Source organism: Lagopus muta, chromosome 3 (genome assembly GCF_023343835.1).
Source record: "Lagopus muta isolate bLagMut1 chromosome 3, bLagMut1 primary, whole genome shotgun sequence".
Taxonomy (NCBI): Eukaryota; Metazoa; Chordata; class Aves; order Galliformes; family Phasianidae; genus Lagopus; species Lagopus muta.
In genome coordinates, this window is record NC_064435.1 from 57,884,721 (window position 1) to 57,906,020 (window position 21,300).

Below are 21,300 nucleotides of genomic sequence, written 5' to 3' on the forward strand. Positions count from 1 at the left end.
ATAGGTCAAGGTCCGAATCATGTAAAAGCAAACCTCTGAAAAGCTCTAGCTTGGTGTCAAATATGCAGCTATCCAAAAAATGTAGTTTCTAGTTTAGAATATTAAGCAGTAAATGTAGCAATATTTACCTGAACATCTAATGAAAGTATCAAGTTTGGTTAAGGAAATGTCAGTTTTTGTATACCTGTGTAGACTGGGGAAATGTGGGCTATTTATGTGATCCTTTTTACCTTGGCCTGCAAAACTCACATTTTCTCTTAGTTCTCTGCAGAATAGAATTAGAAGAACAGAAGTGAGAAAAAGCTTGTGGCTTGAGATGAGGATACCTCAGTAAATGAAGGAAGATAGAAAAAAAGAGGGGGGGAAAATGCTATGAAAGGCAGTCACCACTCTCACCAGCAGACTGATGCTTAGCCATCTTGGAAGGACTGCCCTGAGTTGTTTTTTTTTCTGCTGAGCATGCTGTTGGATGGCATGGCCATCCCCTTGGTATTTGTCCCCTCCTGGCCTCCTGTTCACTGAGGGGTGAAGAGAGAGAAGCAGGCTGCATTCATGCTCTACCAGCAGCAGGAATGAAGCACTGGTGTGTAATAAGCACTGTTTTTTGTCACCAGTCTAAAACATGGCACTATACAGGCTGCTTATGACAACATTAACTCTATCACAGCCAGACTCAGTGCTGTCTAGGTTGCACTGAACCAGATACAACAGAGCTGTTCATTCTGTGTCCTGTCAGGCTCCTCTGCCACCTGCAGTGTGGCCATGAAACCTGGGGAGGCCTGGGTGCTCCAGAAAGAAAGGTGGCTGCTTCTTGTTGACAAACAGGACAGCTGGCATCTGAACTTCCTTCTCAGCAGTGTGCCTCTGGGAGCTGAATGTCTGCACTGGTACTGCTTAAATTCTGGGTTGAATATTGACCAAAAATAACAAAAACTACCTTTTAAAATATATAGCAGATCCTTATTGGTTTCTGTATTTTGGCCCAGTGCATGGGCAGAGAGTTGAGCCTTCTTCCTGCTCCTCCCATCAGCAGTTGTAAAAAATTACTATTTGCTGCTTTTGGTTGAAGAAAGTGCTGAGTTAAGTTTAAACAAATCCAATTCTTTCATGATTGCAGAGCTGAGCAAAATGTTTTAATGATTCATATATCATTATTCATTATTGTGATTTCTGACGGGGCATGAGGAAATGTCAATATTGCTGTCCCTGTTTTGGTCTTTTGTTCTACCTCTTTTTTTCTTTTATTTTTTTTAATTCATAAATTCAGTAATAAGCTTTGATAGGGTCGAACCCTTGAGTCCCTAGACTTGCCAGCTGCTGGGTAACTTCAGTGGTAGATTTTCATCAACAAATTCCATGGGCTGTGTTGCATGGAATTGTCTTCTTAGCCTGACGCTGCCAGGCTATTAGAGATGTAATAAGGCTGTGCCGTGTTTACAGCTGAATGAGCCCATCTGTGCCTTGTACAGAGAGCTGTGTTCTGCCATGAGGCACAGTGCTGCTTATGTATGGAAGAAATGTTCAGGAGTGCTCTAATTCTGTCTTCCTCCATCCACACTAAGGTTGTATCAGTGGCTTAGGGCCGAGGGCACCTGCCTGCTGACTCATCCTGAAGTCGATTGTTCTGAAGGCACTGTCACAGAGATCTATAGCTGAGCTTATCCAAAACTTCATGGCTGATGCTTCACGAGGGGCAAAACGTTTCCAAAGAATTTGAAGGCAGTAGCATTCAGAATGCTCAGATAGAGTCAAGAATCCTTAGAGTTGGGAGCTACCTCTGAAGGCCATCTAGTCCAGCTCCCTTGCAATGAACAGGGACACCACAACTATATCAGGTTGCCCAGGGCCTGATCCAGTCTTGCCTTGAAAGTCTCTCGGGATGGGGCATCATCTACGACACTAGGTAACCTGTTCCATTGCCTCACCACCCTCACTGTAAAAGACTTTTTCCTTATATCTAACCTAAATCTATCCTCTTTGAACTTGAAACCATTTCCCCTTGTTCTGTCACCACAGACCCTGCTGAAGAGTCCCCTTCTTTCCTGTAGCTCCCCTTTAGATACTGAAAGGCTGCTCTCAGGTCACCTCACAGCCTTCTCTTCCATCTTTATGCCCGTCTTTATGCCTGTCTTGTTCTCTTTGATACTTTCCAAGTCTGTTTTTTTTTTTTTCCTACCACTGCAGTATGGACAAAGTGCAAGAATACAAACAGAAGTCTTTGTTGGTAGCGCATAATGAGCTGGGTGCTTCCTATTCAGTTTGATTGTATTGATAGGCAGCTGTCTGTCTCAAGTTATGATGGAATTGATTTACGTTATCACTAGAGAAATATTGAAATTGCATTCATGCCTTAAAGTTTTTGCACTGTTTCTATACAGTTAATGTTAATAAATGACAGTGGTTTAAACTTCAGTCTTGCTCGGTAAGGTTTATCATCTGTTGAAGTATGCAGACCTGAGAGCAACGTTTCAGGGCTTTTCTTTAGTCTGATATTCACTTTGTGCCTTGTGTGTGTATGTGTTTATGTTTATGGGATGTCAATAAATAGCAGCTCTCTAGCAGGAGAATGCCACGTCTTCATGTGATTGTTTTAATTGAAGTAATATGCTTAGTGAGTTCACCTATTCTCTGTAATATATTCAAGGAAATCAAGCTTAGTTCTTTGTTGTTGAGTTGAATAGTGTTCTCGTATCTTTGTTAGCACACAGCAGAATTGTGTTGTCATCTGGACAGAGTATCTCTAAGACAAACAGATGGCTTAATCTCTGTACCAAATATTTACAATTTTCTGGGAGCTTAGGCACCATATTAAGTATTTATGATAGAGTTGCTAATTGTGACAATCAGATGCTTTATCATCTGCATCAGTATTTGTATTTTTTTTTCCTTTGGTAAGCAGGGAACTCTATCTGTATGCTATTGCTGACTTGCTGAACTAGCATCGTCACCATTTTTGGGTTTTCAAAGCTACAGACCTTTACATTTGGTTCAGTAGTTGTCAGCATTGGCTTTGTTTCATGGCCCATGATGCATTTCAAAGTGTTGCTGCTTTGAAGTAATTCAGTAAACCTGGATTTTATTGAGGAGTTCCCAGAAATATGGTAATGCAGGTTAATACTTTGACCTGCTGTGAGGATGACATACCAGCATGAATACTGTCTTTATCTTGTTATTAACTGTTTGCACAAAAAGTTGTCAAGCTGTTACTTCCTTTTCATATCCATGACAACATCCCCAAACCATACCTGGAGTCTGTGTTGCCTGACAGGAAAGTTATGGTCTGTCTCACTTGTTACTTCTTTTATTGGCAATGTCTTCTCTGCTTTTGTCTTTCTGATTCGAAATATGTAACATTTTGTCTTGCTGTTTTCAAATGTCTGGATTTCTGTGGGCATATTGTTTCGAATGCTTCCTTTATTACTAGAAGAATGAAATAAAAAGTCACGACCTGTGTCTTTAATAGAAAGGAGCTATGTGGCTCTTAGAATATCCTGTGTTTGGCTGGTTACAGAGAACAAACAGGATTTTGGTGAGAATATAAGTGGAAAAAAGATTATTATAATTTCATAGCTTTCCCTTAAGCTATTTCAGGCAGAGTGATAAGGAAGAAAAGAAATGAGTATGTTCTAATTCTAATCTGCATTACATCTCAGTCCTATCTTTGGCTAGAAGTGGAAACGGAAGTCCCATTGGGACTGTTTTTCTGCTTATACTGGCTGTGACTACTTAGGGCAACATTGAGCTCATCTTCAGTAGCGGAGATGTCTGAAATCTAACCTAAGTTTGTTTACTGTACCTTATCCCTAAGGCCTTCTGGTGCATTTCTGCAGTAGGAGCCCTCTGCCAAGCAGCCTCCTTCAAATGTATTGTGCAGTCCAGTCACTGAGTCTCAGGCACAGTCCTGACTCCCCAAGCTTCTTCCTTTTGCTCTTTGAGGCACTGTGAAAGATACAAGATTGTAAGATTTGGCTTTGCAAAGAGTTACAAAGTTTTCCTTTGAAAGAAAAATGCTTGAGATGTTACAGTGAAAGCAGTGAGTTTTCTAAGTGGGTGCCTTCTCTCTCCTGGGAGTGTGAGGGCCTCTAGGGAGCTGGAAAGGCTTCCAGGCAGCTTTGGGTTTGTGCTCGCTCTTGAGAAATTCTTGGCACTTCTGTGTGGGCTGTGATATGCTGAGCTGCTGATTTACCAAAGTTAAGGCTGTTTCTCTATTCTTTCCTATGAAATTCTGCTGCAAGATGTTCAATTTTTAATTAATATATGGTTCCACTGAAGTCTTTAATGAATTCTTAAAGAAGATGCCTAGCCTGTAGATTAATTAATGTTCTGCTTGATGCAAATATGATGCACACCTTAATAAAAACATAAAGCGTATAAATATTATTGACCTGGAAAGTAACTAACCAGGTATCTAGTTACTAGTTACACATAGGAATGAACATGTTGCTTGCTTTCACTCACACTGCAGGGAAGTTAGTACCTTTGGTTACATTTCTGCTTGCTCAGTTGCTGCAGCACTGTTTTAGTCTGTTATCTGCTCTCTGATCTTAGGAGTGAATGCTCAAAGATAATCTCTTGGGTTCACAGAGAATTTTTTCAGTCCTCAATTAAGAGAGAGGTCAGGCCTTCATTGGGTTGAACAATTACTCCAATTTCCATAGGACAAAGTTTTCTTTGTTAAGTTTCCATATTGTCCACATGTTGGAGTAAATTTTCCTTTCACTCCTCCTTTTTTTATTTTCATTTTTTATTTTTTTTTTCGTGTCATGCCAGTATTATTGATACTGTCTGCATGTACTCTGAATTTACAGCAGGGAGTTTTTTAAAGGATGCAGTAGAAATACGCATGCTCAAGTTCTGTGGTGCTTGCATTATCATGTCTGTAACAGAACTGTGTGAAAACTAACTTTACAAAGTGAAAGTTCACTGGGTGATTTGGATAGTCCAGCAATGGGAAATGTAAGTTCCCTGGCTGCGGTTTTCAGTTATGATTTCTCACTGATGCTGTCGTGTTCTGAAACATTATGAAGAACCTCCTTGACTACAAGCTTTCTAAAGTTATTTCTGAGGATTTTAGTGGGAAGAAAAGGTAGTCAGGGCGTAAGGTACTGTTTTTTTGTTTTTTCCCCATGTGAATGATGTGTTAAATGATAGAGGGCTTGGAGGCGGGAATAGTACTGAGCAGAAGTTCACTATGAATTTGCCTGTTAGAGGAGATGTAAATGGGATACTGTACGTTGTGTTGCTTCTTCCTGTGCCTCGTACTTACAAACATGGAGAGAGGCGTTGGCAATTTTAAGGGAAAGCATCATGTCTTGCATGACAAGATAATGAAATCAGTGTTCTTTTTTATTTTTTTGTCTCGTTGTGTTCTGTTGTTGATTCACTTTGAGTTGTGGCAGTGTTTGAAGCAGAATTCTGTGATTCTTTTTTTTTTTCCTCTTTAGTGTCCTCAAGCAGCAGCGTGAGTCAACAGAGTTTATTTTTGTTTTATTAATACTGTTTTGAAGGACCTCTTGCCAGTTTTTCCTTAACGTTTTACTTGCATAAAGATAGCTTACCTTGCAATGTAGTATGGTCTCAAGTGTAAAATCTGTTCATGTTGCTTGGAACCTTTGAGTTTTCGATTTAGTTGGTTTTTTTTCCTGTTAAATATTTGAGATAAAAGAAAAACATTGATAGAACTGACTTCTTCAATCTGAGAGAATACTGACTTATGTATCAAAATATCAACCTATGTATCAAAGGCTGTATTACACTGGGCATTCAGAACAAGAAAACTGTATGTGTTTGGACCGAATCTATTAAAACCGTTTTCTTTGAATTCATGTGACTTGCATTTTATTACATCTTTCTCAGCTACTTGAAACTTTAGTGTTGGTTTTACAACAATAAACAATATTTTACGTTGCCAGAAATATTAGAGACAGAAGATACTTAAATGATCTGAAAGAGGGAAAAGAAAAAAGAAAACGTGGGGGGACCTGGGGATGAGGAAAGGTGCAGAAATACAAGTAGGCAGAACTGCTGACTGTTGTTGCATTTTAAACACGTGATATAATAATATTGAAAGTAACCTCTGTCCGTGTTTTTAATCTCATATCTAGTGCATTTGTCAGCATTTCATTTTGTTGCAAAATTGATGGGTTTTTATGAAGCACAGAAGGAAATAATTATAATTACAAGGAAAAAGGTGATTTTGTCCTTGAGAACAGGCATTTACAGGGATGGTTGTATTCCTGTGATGTGGTGTGAATGGAAATAGCAATGTGCTTTATGCTTGAGATCTTCACGTTCCAGCGCAGTTACAATCTTGTCAAAAACTTGCAGGAATTAGAATAGTTTCTTCTTTGAAGATTTTACAGTACCTTATAAGTAAATAGAATGGGGCTCCATACGAAATGTTTCCATGCTTGTTTTGTAGATGGTGTGTTAACACCGAATATAGAGAACGGTGATTTTCCCTACCAAGTACCCAGCTTCCCTAAGTGTGAGATCTGTTTGCTGTCTTTCCCAAAAGAGACCCAGTTCCAGCGCCATATGAGGGATCATGAGCAAAATGACAAGGTACAACTTTTATGAATTACAAATGTAAACTTAAAAATATTAGCGTGTCTTGATACTTTCATATACTGACAAGTAAAGTAAAGATAGCGTTTTCAGGTGGTGTTGTTACGTCACTAGTTATTACTGTTTAGAAACTTGGGAGTTTTATGAAGCTGTTCTTTTCACTCTGCACGTTTCCTTTGAGATAAGAAATTATTTTCAGTTCAGTAATTTTTATTTTTAGCTGTTCTCTTCAATTTATAAAATACGTAGGTAAGAAAACATGGGATCCTTTTAATTGAATCTGCAAACTGATTCTACACATTAGCAATGAAAATAAAATGATTGTATTGATTATCTGGACCCAGCCAGACCCTTGTGTCTCTTCTTAGTAGTTAGGCTACCTACCCTAGTATGTATAAATTAATCAGTAGATTAATTTCATAGCGACAGCTGTTTCCAAATGAAATGTGGGAAAAAAGGAGAAAAAAAAAAAAAAAAAAAAAAAAAAAGAATCTGTGATTAAGATTCTGCTGACTTTTAAATTGAGCTTTTGCCACAGGTTTCATATATAAACTGAAGCATTTTATTTATTTTCCTTGCTTCCTATTATACAAAATCCTATTATACAAATCATGAGATTGGAAAAATTCTTGTACTGTTTAAGATAGTTGCAGTTGTAAATGAATTCTTAGGAAACATTTAACTTGGGGATGTTAATGAATATATGGTGAAAGCTACTTATGTCATCACAGCATCGTAGAAAGTCCCAAGTTGGAAGGCACCCACAAGGATCATTGAGTCCAACTCGTGGTTCCCCACAGGATCCCTCAAAATCCAAATCATATTTGTGAGGGTGTTGTCCAAACGCTTCTTAAAATCCAAGTTTCCATGTTACAAAACTGATCCATAAAAACAGGAAGTTCATGTGGTTAAAACTATTACATTCCATGCTTGCAAAAGAGCTTTTCTACCTTCACTAACTGAAAGTGGTAGTGCAGATAGCAACAGAAGAGCACTGAATCCTAGCATAAGCTAAGCTTCTCCGGTTGAGAAATTAATCAAATTTAAGGAAAATTCCGTATCTCAGTTTTAAAGCAGGGAAACTTATCTGTCTCTTGCTCATTCTTTTCTCCTGCTAACTTCATTGCCCTTAGAAAGACGCAGTTTTGAGTCCCTGCTTTCTTTAATTCCTAGGCTTTCTTTTCCCAAACACTATTGAACACAAAGCACTAGCTTTTCCAATTGTGAAACCCAAAGAAGAGGAAATATTTTAAACTGGTGCTACTGTATGTTGTTATTGCTATATGTGGGGGTCTTAATGTTTTTTAAAATTTTGAGTTCCAGTTATGTGTCATCTGTATTACATATCACTTCTGGGATGATTGAATTTTGTCTTTATTTTTGGGTTTCTAACAAACAGCCTCACCGATGTGACCAGTGTTCAATGTCATTTAATGTTGAATTCAACTTGACACTTCATAAATGTACTCACAATGGCGAAGATCCTACGTGTCCTGTGTGCAACAAGAAATTCTCCAGAGTGGCCAGCCTGAAAGCTCATATAATGCTGCATGAAAAAGAAGAGGTAATACATTATATTTCATCATTTAAGTTTTAAGAAGGTGAATGTGTGGTGGTTGTCCTTAATCTCTCAGCCATATATTTTAGATCGGAAGACTGACTGAATGATGTAATTTATAAGAACCGCAGCATGTTTAGCGGGGAAACTATTTTAATAGTAGTAGAAATTAACATATCAGATATAAACAAGTGTTCCAATTGTGCATTCTCCTACAGAATCTGTGCACATTCAGTAGTATTCATATACAATCAGTAATCATTAATTGATGAATGCGCAATAGATAAAACTAATCCTACCTAACAATTTGTCTCAGTTATTTATAAATACTTCCAATTTGGAGTGATTTTGGTCATTTTATGTACATTGATAGGCCCACGTGTAATAATAGCCTGTGTGATCATTTCCATGGCTTATGTCATATTAGATAATTCCTAGTCTTTGTGAACGTTTCTGTATTCTGTTAGTGTATTTTTATTACTGCTGAGACTTTTTCACAGTCTCTTGTATCATGAAGCTGTTTTTTGAGACCTCCTATTTTTCCTTTTTGTTTAAGTAGTCACTACTGAGTTAAAATGAGAGGACTGTGCAGTTTGGGGTGTTAACATATATATAACACCAAACAGTTTAATTTACTGGGGGAACTTGATTTTTTGTGATTGCCAGAAGCATTAGAAGAAGAAAATTGAACAGCAAGGAAGATGCTCAAAAGTCATTTCTATTACTCATTTCTACACTTCAATTACTCTGATTTTCATATTAGGTGCATATGTCAGAAGAATAGATTGTGATGCCTCCCAATTTAAAAAAAAATCAGTCTGCAGCTTAAAAATCAAACTTAGAAAAATATCAATGCTTTTCAGTTGTAACGAATCCCTGCTTGTAACACAACGTAATTCTGTGCTAAAACAGAAATGAACATAGTAATTAATTTAGAGAATTGCAAGAGTGACTTTCCCAGTGATTGTGCATGTGGACTTGTCCTTGGAGAACTGGAATTTGAACGTTATACCCTGTAGTTCATAGAACGTGGTCCTGGCATGTTTTTCCAGATGAGCAGTATAAAAACTTAAATTAGCAGTGGGGTGTGTTTCCCTTGCTGCGTCGCTGCTCATTTCTGTTGTTTTGTCTGTGGGGATAGCTTAAGGTAAGTCAGTAGTGACTGCGGTGGGTTTACTTTTAAAGAGTGATATTCTGTATCTTTTTAACAGTAAAAGTGTAAAATCTTTACATCTGCTGTTAAAGTATTTTTAGTTAGGAAGTATTTTGGTGGTGGTGTTTTTTTTTCCTCAAATGTTTATGTAGATTTCTAGCATTGAGGTAAATCATGGTGTATATCTTGAAAGATGTGACCAAAGAAACAGAGAGCAGAGATGACAGTACTGAACTGCTTGTTGCTGTTACTTACAAACTCATATGCAGTTCAGTTCAGGTGGAGTTTTCTAGAAGATAAGTATTACCATAAGTGTGCAGTGGTTCATGATTTATATTACGTGGCTTAAACTTTTTTCACTTGTATACTTTTATTGGTGTTTGCTTCTAGCTGCCAAAGTCCTTAGAAGTATTCATGCACCTACTTGAGCAGAACTTGTATTTGTGAATCTTTTTAAAAACCAGTCTCTATTATCTGTTTCAGAATCTTATCTGTTCAGAGTGTGGAGATGAATTTACGTTGCAGAGTCAGCTGTCCATACACATGGAAGAGCATCGTCAAGAACTGGCAGGCAATAGGGTCCACAGCTGCAAATCTTGCAAAAGGGAATTTGAAACTTCCTCACAGCTGAAGGAGCATATGAAGACTCACTATAAAATAAGGTGACAATCACAGTTTTGTAACAAAATGAGAAGATGTTACTTTGAAGGTAATAGCTAGGAAGGCAGGAGTAGCATTTCCAGTCATTAAAGTACCATAACCTGTGCTGGCTGTTTCCTTTCTTTGGTATGCTGTTCTGAAATAGCATTGGTTCGTAAATCCTTGCTAAACTAGGTGATCATTTGTGAAGGCAGTTTTTGTATTTGGAGGCCCATACTAAGCACAGTTCTGTCTGCATACAGGTTAAGCATATGGGTTTGTGAGGTGTTTTTTTTTTAATACAGATTGCATTCTGAAGTGCCTTCATGTGATTCTGAAGTCCAGTAGCAGTACTGAAGCAGACCTGTGTAAACTTTATGTAGTTACTGTAGTTTCTTATAGTTACTGTAATGCAAATCTTAATGCTTTCCCTTGTCAAAGAAATAAACTGTTCCTTGCAGTTTAGTACTTTTTTCCTAGTAGCTCTTTCATGACCTTCCCTGAGTTTCTTGCAAATCTGAAAAAGCACATAATGAAGGGAAAGAAAGAACCCTAGTAAGTGTTGCTCTTGCTTTAGGTAAATATTTGTTCAATAAATTCTTTCAGCAGTGTAATTTGATTCCATCTTAGGAAGGTGAAAATTAAGTTAGTTGAAAGAAACACTTCTGTTGGTTTAGTTTAAGGTAAATTGTATTAAGAAAGTTTATATATAGTTGATATATAAACTATGTATTAAGAAAGCCTAAGATTTTTTATAAGAAATAATCTGCAGGAGAAGTGAAAACAACAAAATGAGAAATGTCAGGCATTTCCTATTCTGCTTATAGGCAACTTTTACAGGTCGAGAGATCTTGTTAGTTATGTTTCAGAGGGTTTAAATAAGAATTGCAGTTTCTCTGTGCAAACTGTAAATTGAGAGTTTGAAGTCTGGGGTTGCTATGTTTGTACTGAGTCACGTGAGTGTATACTATGAGTCAAGAAGCAAGTTCTTATTGTGGATGTCTCCTTTATAAGTTAGGATAATGAGAAAAATACATGAATGATTATAATGGCAACTGTGATTTTGAGAGAGTATTATGCATCTTGTGTTTTGATGTGAGATATATGAGTAGTTTTAATTTACTTTTAAAAATGTTGAAGATGGAAAGTTTTGCTTGACAGAGAGGGTCAAAATTGATAACAGCATCAATTTTGACAGAGTGGTTAATGGCAAAACAGGAAGAGGATTTATTTCTGGTATTTTCATTCAGATTCTTTCTTGAAGAGTAACTCCTTTGGTCTTGCAGGAAAGCACAGCTCCGTCAACATTTGTTAATCTTCATTTTCTTGAACATAATTTTTGAACATAATTCTGTTTTATGTTGTTAAGATCTACTTTATTTGTCAATTCAGATGTGGAAACATTGCATTTGTGTTCCAGAAATTGTTTACAATAGTTATTTACTGTCCTTTTGCCAGCAGTTCCAAAGCAACTTGAGTATGTGAACCAGTTTAGCCAGTTGCAGGAGCTACTTCATCGAAAAGCTAACATAGCTCTGGTCTTCTGTTCTTCAGTAGAAATTCTGAATTTTCATTTGACTCAGTCCTCTCATATTGTTCAGAGAAAGTATGAGAAGTAAATGTTTCATCTAATTAGCTTAACAGTATACAGTATAATATTTATTTAAGGTTCAAGGACCTACATATGTAGGTAAAGATCTTATTATTTATTTCCTGCTTTTCATTATAAAATAAGCTTCAAGGATTTCTTAGGAGTTAAGGAAGCAAGGCTTTTAATATTTTCAATTTTTTCTTTCCAGAAATAGAATGTAGTTCCCCTTCCTTAGAGGTATCTGTTCTCTCTGAAATATTTGAATAAAAACTATTACAAAATCCATAATTTAAAATTATCAATGTATCTGTAAACGCTGAAATCCCTTCAGCTGTCTTCAAGTTGGAGGCATGTATTGTATTTCCTTGTTAAAATATCACAGCTATAGTTTAAACAGATGTAATTTCTCCTCAAAGAGTGCATCAGGCTGGTGTACGTCTGTCGTCCTGAGGTGAAAAGAAGGATGGTTTCTAAAGTCTGTCCTACTCATAGAATCGTGGCTTGGGTTGGAAGGGACCTCAAGGATCATGAAGCTCCATCCCCTTGCCGCAGGCAGTGCTGCCAACCTCCACATTTAATACTAGACCAGGCTGCCCAGGGCCCCATCCAACCTGGCCTTGAACACCTCTAGTGGCGGAGCTGTGCTGTCTCTACTGCTCTTCAGTCTTTAGCAGATTTTATTCTGCATACTTCAGTAAATTTTAGTAGATACAGTTAACGTGTATCAGTAACAATTTTGTCCAGACTCTGCTTGTTCTGCAAGAATATTGAAAAGTTGTTTTAAAATGCATGTAAAAGTTCAAGTAACTAGAAAAGAAAATGTACTGCCTGTTAAATTGACATTGTATTCTTTTAGAGGAGAAAAAATGCATCATTTGAGAAGTGTAGATTTCCTCCTGCACAGACTGTAACTTCCCTGCTGTTCTTCATGTTGTTATACCAGCTTGTGCTTCAAGGTGCTTGTATATTTTTGCACATCTGATCCATATTAGCTAATTCTTATTTCTCTGGTTTTCAGGAAAACAGTGGGTATTTAAATCTGTAATTTTGAGCAGAACTGCCAAGCTGAATTACCATATAGATGTAAATTCTCAGGCATTATGGAAATTGTGGAGTGCTGTAGATGTCGCATTGATTTGCTTACTGCTTCTTGTTTCCATTGAGTTGTTGTAATGGTCTTTAAGGCCACCTGGCTTTTTGACTTTTTTTCCCCCCTCAGTTAAATCGGGTGTTCTTTTTCTACATTATTGATCAGTTTGGTTTGCACAGAGATCAATTACATGTCTACGTATCTGTTACTGTAGCTTTGGAGTTCATGATACATACTTGAGATATTAAATCCTTAACGTGTTCTTGTTAGACTTAAGTAACTGTGCTTGTGCGGTGGTTCATAAGGCACTTGTAGTTAAGAACAAAGATTTTGCTGTGTGCAAGAAACAGAAATGAGTTGCAGTGTTGAAAGTTCCCATAGAAAACATAGTTGTGAAGTCACTCTAGATGAATTTACAGTGAAATTCTCTAGAGAACCTGTAAGATCTACCAATTTGGTTGCTGAAATAACTGTACAATTATTTGTATTATCTGGGTAGGCCTAGAAAAGTACTCCAAGTACCTTCCATCAATCATTCAATATTATTAAAGGTTTTATTTTCACTGATGTGGCTGATGCTGTATATATTGTCATCACTTTTCAAGTTTGTTTAAAAAAAAAAAAAAAAAAGCTGTAAAATGGGCTCCTTCAAAATAATACTTTAATGTTAACTTTTTTTTTTAATGACAGGGTATCAAATACCAGGTCTTATAACAGAAATATTGACAGAAGTGGGTTCACCTATTCATGTCCTCACTGTGGAAAGACGTTCCAGAAACCAAGTCAGTTAACTCGACATGTTAGAATTCATACAGGTAAGACTGTAGAAATAATTATTTCACAAAATTTCATTAACCTGAGAGATGCTGAATACTTTTGTATGTGTGGGGGTGTGGAAGTACTGTTAATGTGTTTGGCTTGTTATTATGAAAAATTTAAGTAGTTCATACTATTCTTTTTATTTTTATTTTTATTTTTTTTGCAGAATACCTGTTTTGGTACCTAAAGTTTCAGTGGGCCAGAAAATTTGAGTCCCTAGATCAAGGGACTGTTCTAATTAAGATCTTAAATTGCAAACAGATTCTGAAAGTTACCATCACAAAAATAGTAGAAATTTAAGACAGTGAATAGTACTTCTAACATAGTGGCCTTGCTTTTTTTTTTTTTTTTTTTAATTGATGTGTTTAAAGTTACTGCTATATGTATTCTGAACTTACTGTAATTGACATGTTCAAGATGCCCAAAGTAAGCTTAGGAGGTGGTAAGCTTAGACTTCAGTTTTGATAATTGAAGAAAATATTCATTGTGGAATGAATAGCAGGGTTTTTGGCTAAATTACTGTAATAAATATATGTATTTGTTTAACCCTTAAGCAATATTAATAACTGAAAGTGTGCAGTAGAAAATAATGCAAAAGTTTAAGAGGAAGTGTTCCTGGAACTGTGGTATTAGTTCTAAAGTTTTAACCAGCCATGCATTATATAATATGAGTTTGGCTTTAAACCAAACCTTCACAAAAGGTTCTCCAGTGATGTAAAACTTGTTTTCTGTCTTGTGAATAAATTGCTGTTTGTTTAGTTTTTTGCTAATATAAGTAGTAAATTAGGTAAGTGCATAATGTTCTTTGCATTAGCCATGTGTGCAGGCAATCATGTGAAGAGTCACTCTATGTGGAAATTACTGTTGACCAATAGAGAAATAAAAATTCCCACAGAATTCAATTGTGTTACCTTATCATAGGAATCTTTTCAAGTTTTAAAGATTTTTTTAGTCATGATACAATGACACAGGAGGTCACTCTTGCACCTGCTTTAAAGGTTACATCAAAATAACATTCACAAATGTCATTGAAAAATAGTTTTACTGTTTTAGAGTCTGTGTAGATACATTGTTATACCTATTCTAACCAGAATTGAAGAGGCAAAACTACAGTTGGTTGAGGACACTTCTGTAAAATTTAAAAGCTTGAAGAACTTTTGTAGTTCTTCTGCAGAATGAAACAAGAGACAGAAAATAGATTGTCCCCATCTGCACATGACCATAGGTCACTCTAAGTTTCAAGCAGTTAGGAAATAACAATTTAATTGAAAGTATATTATTGCTTTGAATGCCAGACAGACTGAATTTAGTTACTTGAGGTACTAAATCTTTGTGAGACTTTAGAATATGTGTTCCTTTAATTTTGAAAAGAGCATGCCTGTGGTGCTATTACAGTGCATACACTGGTGTTGTAATTGCATTACTTTTTTTCTTATACCTATTATTTGGAGCCTTTACATGTTCAGTATTTTAATCTGTGTTAAAAATGCCATACCAAAACCCATAGACTTGAAAGAAATCATCTGAACTCAAAGGCAATAGAACAGAAAATGTATATTCCTTAAGATTTGATACTGCGGTGTTCTTTGTAACCTGTTCCAGAAAACTGCCTTTTTCTGCAAACAGTGAGATTAATTAAGAATTAATCTTTTTAAACTAGACCAAATTATAGCTCTCGACATCATTAGAAGTAATATAAAATATTCATTTAAATTATATGTATCTGATATTTATCGCATGCTGTTACTCACATCTTTTAGCTAGATGTAGCATGTCTGTAGTGATTTTGCTATAGAAGTATGCAGAGCAAAGTAACAAATTTTTTCAGGGTCTTGGAGTTATCACTGTTGAACTGTTTCATTAAAAAATATATATATATATTAATGCTGAGTTTACAGTGGAGATTTCTAGGAGTCAATTGAGACAAAAGCTGGCAAGGTACTGGATTTTGTGCTTTATGTCAGTGTATAACTGCTTTGTAATGAGTTAATGTAGGTCCATTACATTTCGTCACTTAAGATTTGTGGGGACTATTTTTTATGTTTAATCAGTGTGGAAATAACTAAGTATATACAATGTTGAACACACTTAACATCAGGGAATAGCAGCAGATTCTCAAACATCATTAACTAGGATTTTCTTTCGTGTTTTGTACTAAATGAAATATTGAAAGAGAACATTCAAGGTTTTTAATTTTTGAGCAAGTCTATACAGTATCTTGAATAATAATAACATTTGACTTCACTTTTTGGGGATAGATGGTTGCAAAGAATTGAATAACTGTTAATACTCGTTGAGGGTGGAGGCTATACATCTTTCTCAGTGTTTCTGTAAGAATTTTTTATGGACAGATTTTTTGCTTTTTCACATTTCTCTTCCTCCGGTGCATTTGCACAGTAGCTTTCTGAACTAAGGAAAGCTGTTCTGAACACTCTTCACAAAAATATCACCTAATAATGTATCTGTTTTAAACCTGTAATTACGTACATGCCTTTATCTGTATGCAGTACTTTATTTTAGCTGATAAAATTTCATTATGCGTACAGGAAACTGCTAAGACATGTTGAAATCCTTTAAACTTTTTTTCCTTTAGGTGAAAGACCGTTTAAATGTAGTGAATGTGGAAAAGCCTTTAACCAGAAGGGGGCGTTGCAGACCCATATGATCAAGCACACTGGTGAAAAACCCCATGCTTGTGCCTTTTGTCCTGCTGCCTTTTCTCAGAAAGGCAATCTTCAATCACACATACAGAGAGTTCATTCAGAGGTAAATACAATTATTCATAAAGTGGTTGGTGCTAATATACTGCTTATTGGTTTTTAACCTTTTGTTTTCAGTATTTAAAATGTCCTGTTTGCTATTCCTGTGCACGCTGGTGCTTTCTGCAGCCAATGCAGATTTTCTGTTGTAGTATTGCTATTGGTTTGTTGGTTTTACCTGCAAATTCAGCTTTCCTAGAATAGCTTAATCTGCATAAACAGATTCTTAGGATAAGTAGCCAAGCCTTCATTTACCATTGCTTTTTCAGAACATTCGAAGATGAAAACATAATTGTGATTTTTTTTTTTTTTTTTTTTTAATGGCTAAAAATGGCATTTGTGGCAGTCTCAGGAGATTGAGGGCTAAAATCAGATCAAAGTAAGCTGTAAACAGCAAAGTAGAAAATGTTGAGTAATTTCAATCCCAATAGCAACCTGCTTGCTCCAACATAAAGCACAGTTCATATTTGTCTTTGAATAGTGTATCTTACAGCCCCCTTTAGAAGCTTTTCCTTTACAGGAAGAAGGAAGTTGCAAAATAAGTTTTGTTTTTAAAGCCACAAAAATCATAGACCTCTTTATGCTGATACTTTTTTCTTTGTGACAGACAAGTTTTAAGATACTGAAGGCACTGCTGTAGTATTGTAATGTAGTCTTCTGAGCAGTGTTGACCGAGCAATCTTTTTCAGTAATTATCTTTCTGATTTCAATGTTTCATAGATGGCAGTACTCATAAACAGAGACCTAGCTTTGATTTTGGAGGTATAAATAGGTAGAGGCAACTGTCTTTCTTTTTGCTGCATATAGAATATCATCTTTGTTAGAGAAAATAAAAAAGAAGAAATAAACAGAAGATGCATTTTTTTTTTAACTTGCATTTTTTTCCCCTTGTTTTCCCTAACTTGAATTTGCATTTTGTATGTTGTTAAATTTTCAAGCGTGTCTTATTTGATAAAGATGCATTTTGGTTTTGTTTCCAAGTATGTAATAGTAGCAAATATTAAGGAAAGAGAAATCTTGAGGCCTCATACGCCAGATGACATTTGTTTTCCTCTCTGGTGCTTTTAAACATTGAAAAGCAGTAATAGGTGAGTAATGCAGGCAGATTACCATTAACTTTGTAGCAGGAAGATTCCAAACTGATTGTATAACAGAATATCAATAAATTGGGGAAATAAAATATTTTGTCTCTTATAATGGCAGTGTATGTTTGTTAGTTGGATAAATAATGATCAAAAAAATTAGATAGTTTTAGGGAAAATGTACTTCAACTTCTTCCTTTTCCTGAAGGTGAAGAATGGCCCTACCTACAACTGTACAGAATGTAGCTGTGTCTTCAAAAGCTTGGGTAGTTTAAACACGCATATCAGCAAGATGCACATGGGTGGTCCACAGAATTCTGCAAGCTCTTCAACAGATGTATCTCATGTTACAGCGGTAAGCTTCACTTGAATCACAAAAATCCCCTTAAGCGTTTAAGTAGGTCTGTGTTTTAACCAGTAATTCTTCATATGGTTACAGCTGTTTTTGGTTTTGACCTCTCTTATGTCTTCTGCTCTTTCAAAGTTTTGCCATTTAAAAAAAAATAATTTGTGTATTGAAACACCAGCATTTATAATTTGAGGGTTTAGATGAAAACGTGACCATTTTATTCTACATCTAATTCAAGTATAGCTTTGGTACTTGCAGGTTGTATGGGAAAGAGAAGTTTTCTCTCTATGTAACATAACTAATTGGAAGAATGGAAAAAAAAACTCTTACTACCAAATATTTCCTTTCTCTGGCCAGCTGTGATTTTCTTGCTTTGTTTAGCTTGATTGATTATTTTCCTTTTGAATTGCATATTGATATTAGAGAAGTGTGTTACAATAATTTTTGCCTCATGTGTCCATCTTTGCTTGCATGAAGGCAATGGAAAGGAATAACTCTATACAATAGCGTAAGCAAAATAGAAAAGACAGAATTCGTCTTAAAAAGCTTAACAAGTAGAACAAAATTGACTGATGTATTGTGAGAGTGTTAAACTCTTTATATTTAATTTAGTATCTGAAGTTGCAGAGGTTTAATGATGAATTTTTTTTATTGCTGTAGAAAGGTGGTAGCACTGGTGTTCTGAGATAAGAACTGTCTTCCTCAGTTTGGTCTCAACTTGCAGAGCTTCTCTAACAGCTAATCTCCCATTGTACTTGTCCTGTGCTGAAGTCTGTGGTATGTCTCTGCCATCCCTTGATATGGATGTGAGGATGAGCAATGATTGTCCTTAGTATATACGTTCCAAAACTTGAAGTCACTTGATTTGAAGAATTCATATTATTCTCATACTTAGGTACATCTTGAAAAATACACTTACTGCAAGGCTGCTGTTGTCTTCTGCAGCATCTGAGCTTATAGCTCAGGTGAAACTGATACCAGTTCCTGTAATTTGTGTTTATTTAATGTATATAAAACTATGAAGCAACACTAGTGATTACATGTACAATTGCATTTTTTTCCCCATAGTTTTTTTTTTTTTTTTTTTTCTGTCCTTAGCCCATATTGTGGGGAAAATGAGCTGTGGAACTGATACTTCTGCTGTTTTTCTTTTCTTTTTTTTCCTGGTGTTAAAAGTCTAAAAATGCTTTTTAAAATTTATTTGTAGGACTCTGTCACCCAGCCTTTAACAACATCTCCTGCTAATCTTTTGCAACCTGTTGATAATAAGTGGAAGAACGTAAGTATAGAGTTTTCGTTTGTCAAGGCTAAAAACAGGTGGAACTTTCACAGACTTTTGTCAGCTTCTTGGTGAAAAAAATTTGCAGTTGTCCTCTGTGATAGATTTGTCAACTAATAGATGAAGGCAGACTTCTGATCAGTGTAACTGGGTATTTAGGAATTGAACAGATCTTATATGGATTGTATTCCCACATTTGTTACACAACTTGAAGCTCATAATTCTGATCAAGCATTTTAGTTCTTCAGAAATGGTGGCAAGCGTTACACTGTTACACTGATGTTACACTGTTACTGATACACAAGATGTTACACTGTTGTGTATCCCGTTGATAGATCCATTGCTCCCAACAGGTACCTAACTGCTCCCTCCTCCAAGAACTGCCTGATATTCTTGCATAGCAAGTGAGAGTGCTGGCTCTAATTTCATTTTTAGTCTTAGGGTCTTCAAGCTTGCATCTTCACAAGAGTATGCCTTAGTAGCTCCTGGGCCACCAAGTGTTTGTATGCAATTTTGCAGAATCAGCTTCAACTTATGTGTATTAGTTCTAGTAAACCAGGGAGGGAAGAGCCTGACTCTTATTCAGCAGAGAAGAACCTGGAATTCTCTTTCCCCTTGCCAGGGTACCTTCTATTTTTAAGAAGTAATGATAAAATGTAACATTTATAGGAATTTTGAGGGAAAGGAACATATGAAATCACCTGAAACTTATAAACTTCTAAACCAAGATGAATCAACAGTAATTTTGCCTTATGTTTTCAAATATTCCTCCTTTAACGTCCTTCAATGTAAAACCTGTTTTTTCCATGCTGTCAGATGCACAGCTTGCTTGTTTATGTACAGTTCCTGTTGATTTGTTGACCTAGGATGAATGCTCTGATTCTTCCATGGAACTGTATGATGTATCATACATGGCTTTAAAAAAAATGTGTAAGTGCTTTTCTTGTATGTAGCATCTTTTTTTTTTATTTTTACTTTGTAAGTAGAGCTAGTTTTCTTGTTGCACCCTTAATGAGTCTTCTTTTTCTTCTTCTGCTGAAGCTTATAAAAAGCAAAAATGTTTTCCACTTTCAAATGGAATGGTACATCATATTGAATGTTATGCATTGTGAGTAAAACTTCCTGAAAATTTTCAATAGGATTTACAGGGAGTCACCACTGTTACTTTGTTTCTGATTGAGTCCCTTAATAATTTTCACTACACAAGTTAATATTTTATCAGCAACCTGGATATAAAATCATCATTGATCTGTATGATATGAAAGTTGTAATTTATAAAGAAGACAAGTCAGTGGATTACTTGGTGAATTAGGGTACAAACAAGCAATATGTGTTCTGAAACAAGAATAAAATCGCACGCTGTAGAAAAAGGAAGCAGGCCATATTCAAAGGATATAAAATCCCATTAAAATAGGGATTGAATAGGTCATAAATAATATGCGAGCTAAAATTGAAGTTTTCCTTGCCCACAAAGTTTGGGAAGAGTCTTTAAGTCAAAGTGAAAAATTTATCTGCAGTTTCTATTCCATTCTGACAATTCTTGCTTTTATCATGTCTGTTTATAGTGTCCACTTCTTATGAACTGTATTCAAAAATACAAGAGGAATCAGACCAATTAGAATTCCCAAAGTTTTGCACGATGTGTTTTTTATCAAAAAGATTAAAGGAGCTCTATCTACTTTGCCCATCAGATGAAATATTTAATAATCACTTAATTTTCTGTTTTGCAGAAAAGGGAAAAATCTAATCCTTTTTATTAAAAGAGGAAGAAAAAGAATTTGAGGACCTAAGCTAGACAAACTAACACTTAATGTATAGAATTTAGTATGGATGATGTACTGTTGGAGTAACTTCCTGAAGTTTGATAGCAATGGAGAAAGCTGCTGCAGTGATTGTAGAAATTATGGTAGTTTATCTTAGGCAAGTAATTGACCCAGAGCATGTGCTCTGTTTTACTCAGCGGGTCAGACAGCCCAAATGTGATCACAAGGTTCATTATTCTAACTGAAGAAATATGGAATTACAAAGTAATAATATGACACTTTGTACTGTTTGATACTTAGATATTTAAGTATTCTGAGGGGGACCTAGAAAGAGAACACTGAAAACTCTTCATAATGAAGAAGCTAACTTAGTAGGATTAAAAACAAACTGTGTATGCGTGCATATTATTTTTTCAAAAAAGATTACCTTTGTGAGACTGGATATAAAAGTGCTGTATAATATGTGAACAATCTGGCTGAAGATATGTGATGCTGTAATTTTCAAGATGATGTCAAGCAGTTCCTTATTTTAACACTGATTTCTTGTTTTAGGGCCCTGGAAGATTTTACAGATCTTTTAGTCTCAGCTTCCCACTGTATTAGAGCTTCTCTGTTTTTGGAGAGAAAAGTGGTTTCTATAAGGAATTGCTA

The 21,300-nt window shown here is 35.8% G+C and overlaps 1 protein-coding gene across 4 annotated transcripts in view; it reads left to right on the forward strand.

The window, feature by feature from the left end:
- ZNF236 (zinc finger protein 236) overlaps positions 1-21,300 on the forward strand; it is a 67,429-nt gene that overhangs the window by 2,131 nt on the left and 43,998 nt on the right. For all 4 annotated transcript variants that reach the window (XM_048939225.1, XM_048939226.1, XM_048939223.1 and 1 more), the window contains exons 2-8: positions 6,422-6,564; positions 7,967-8,131; positions 9,762-9,940; positions 13,289-13,413; positions 16,011-16,183; positions 17,467-17,613; positions 18,815-18,886. In XM_048939225.1, coding sequence (XP_048795182.1) covers positions 6,422-6,564; positions 7,967-8,131; positions 9,762-9,940; positions 13,289-13,413; positions 16,011-16,183; positions 17,467-17,613; positions 18,815-18,886 — 1,004 coding nt within the window. The remainder of the gene's footprint in view (positions 1-6,421; positions 6,565-7,966; positions 8,132-9,761; positions 9,941-13,288; positions 13,414-16,010; positions 16,184-17,466; positions 17,614-18,814; positions 18,887-21,300) is intronic.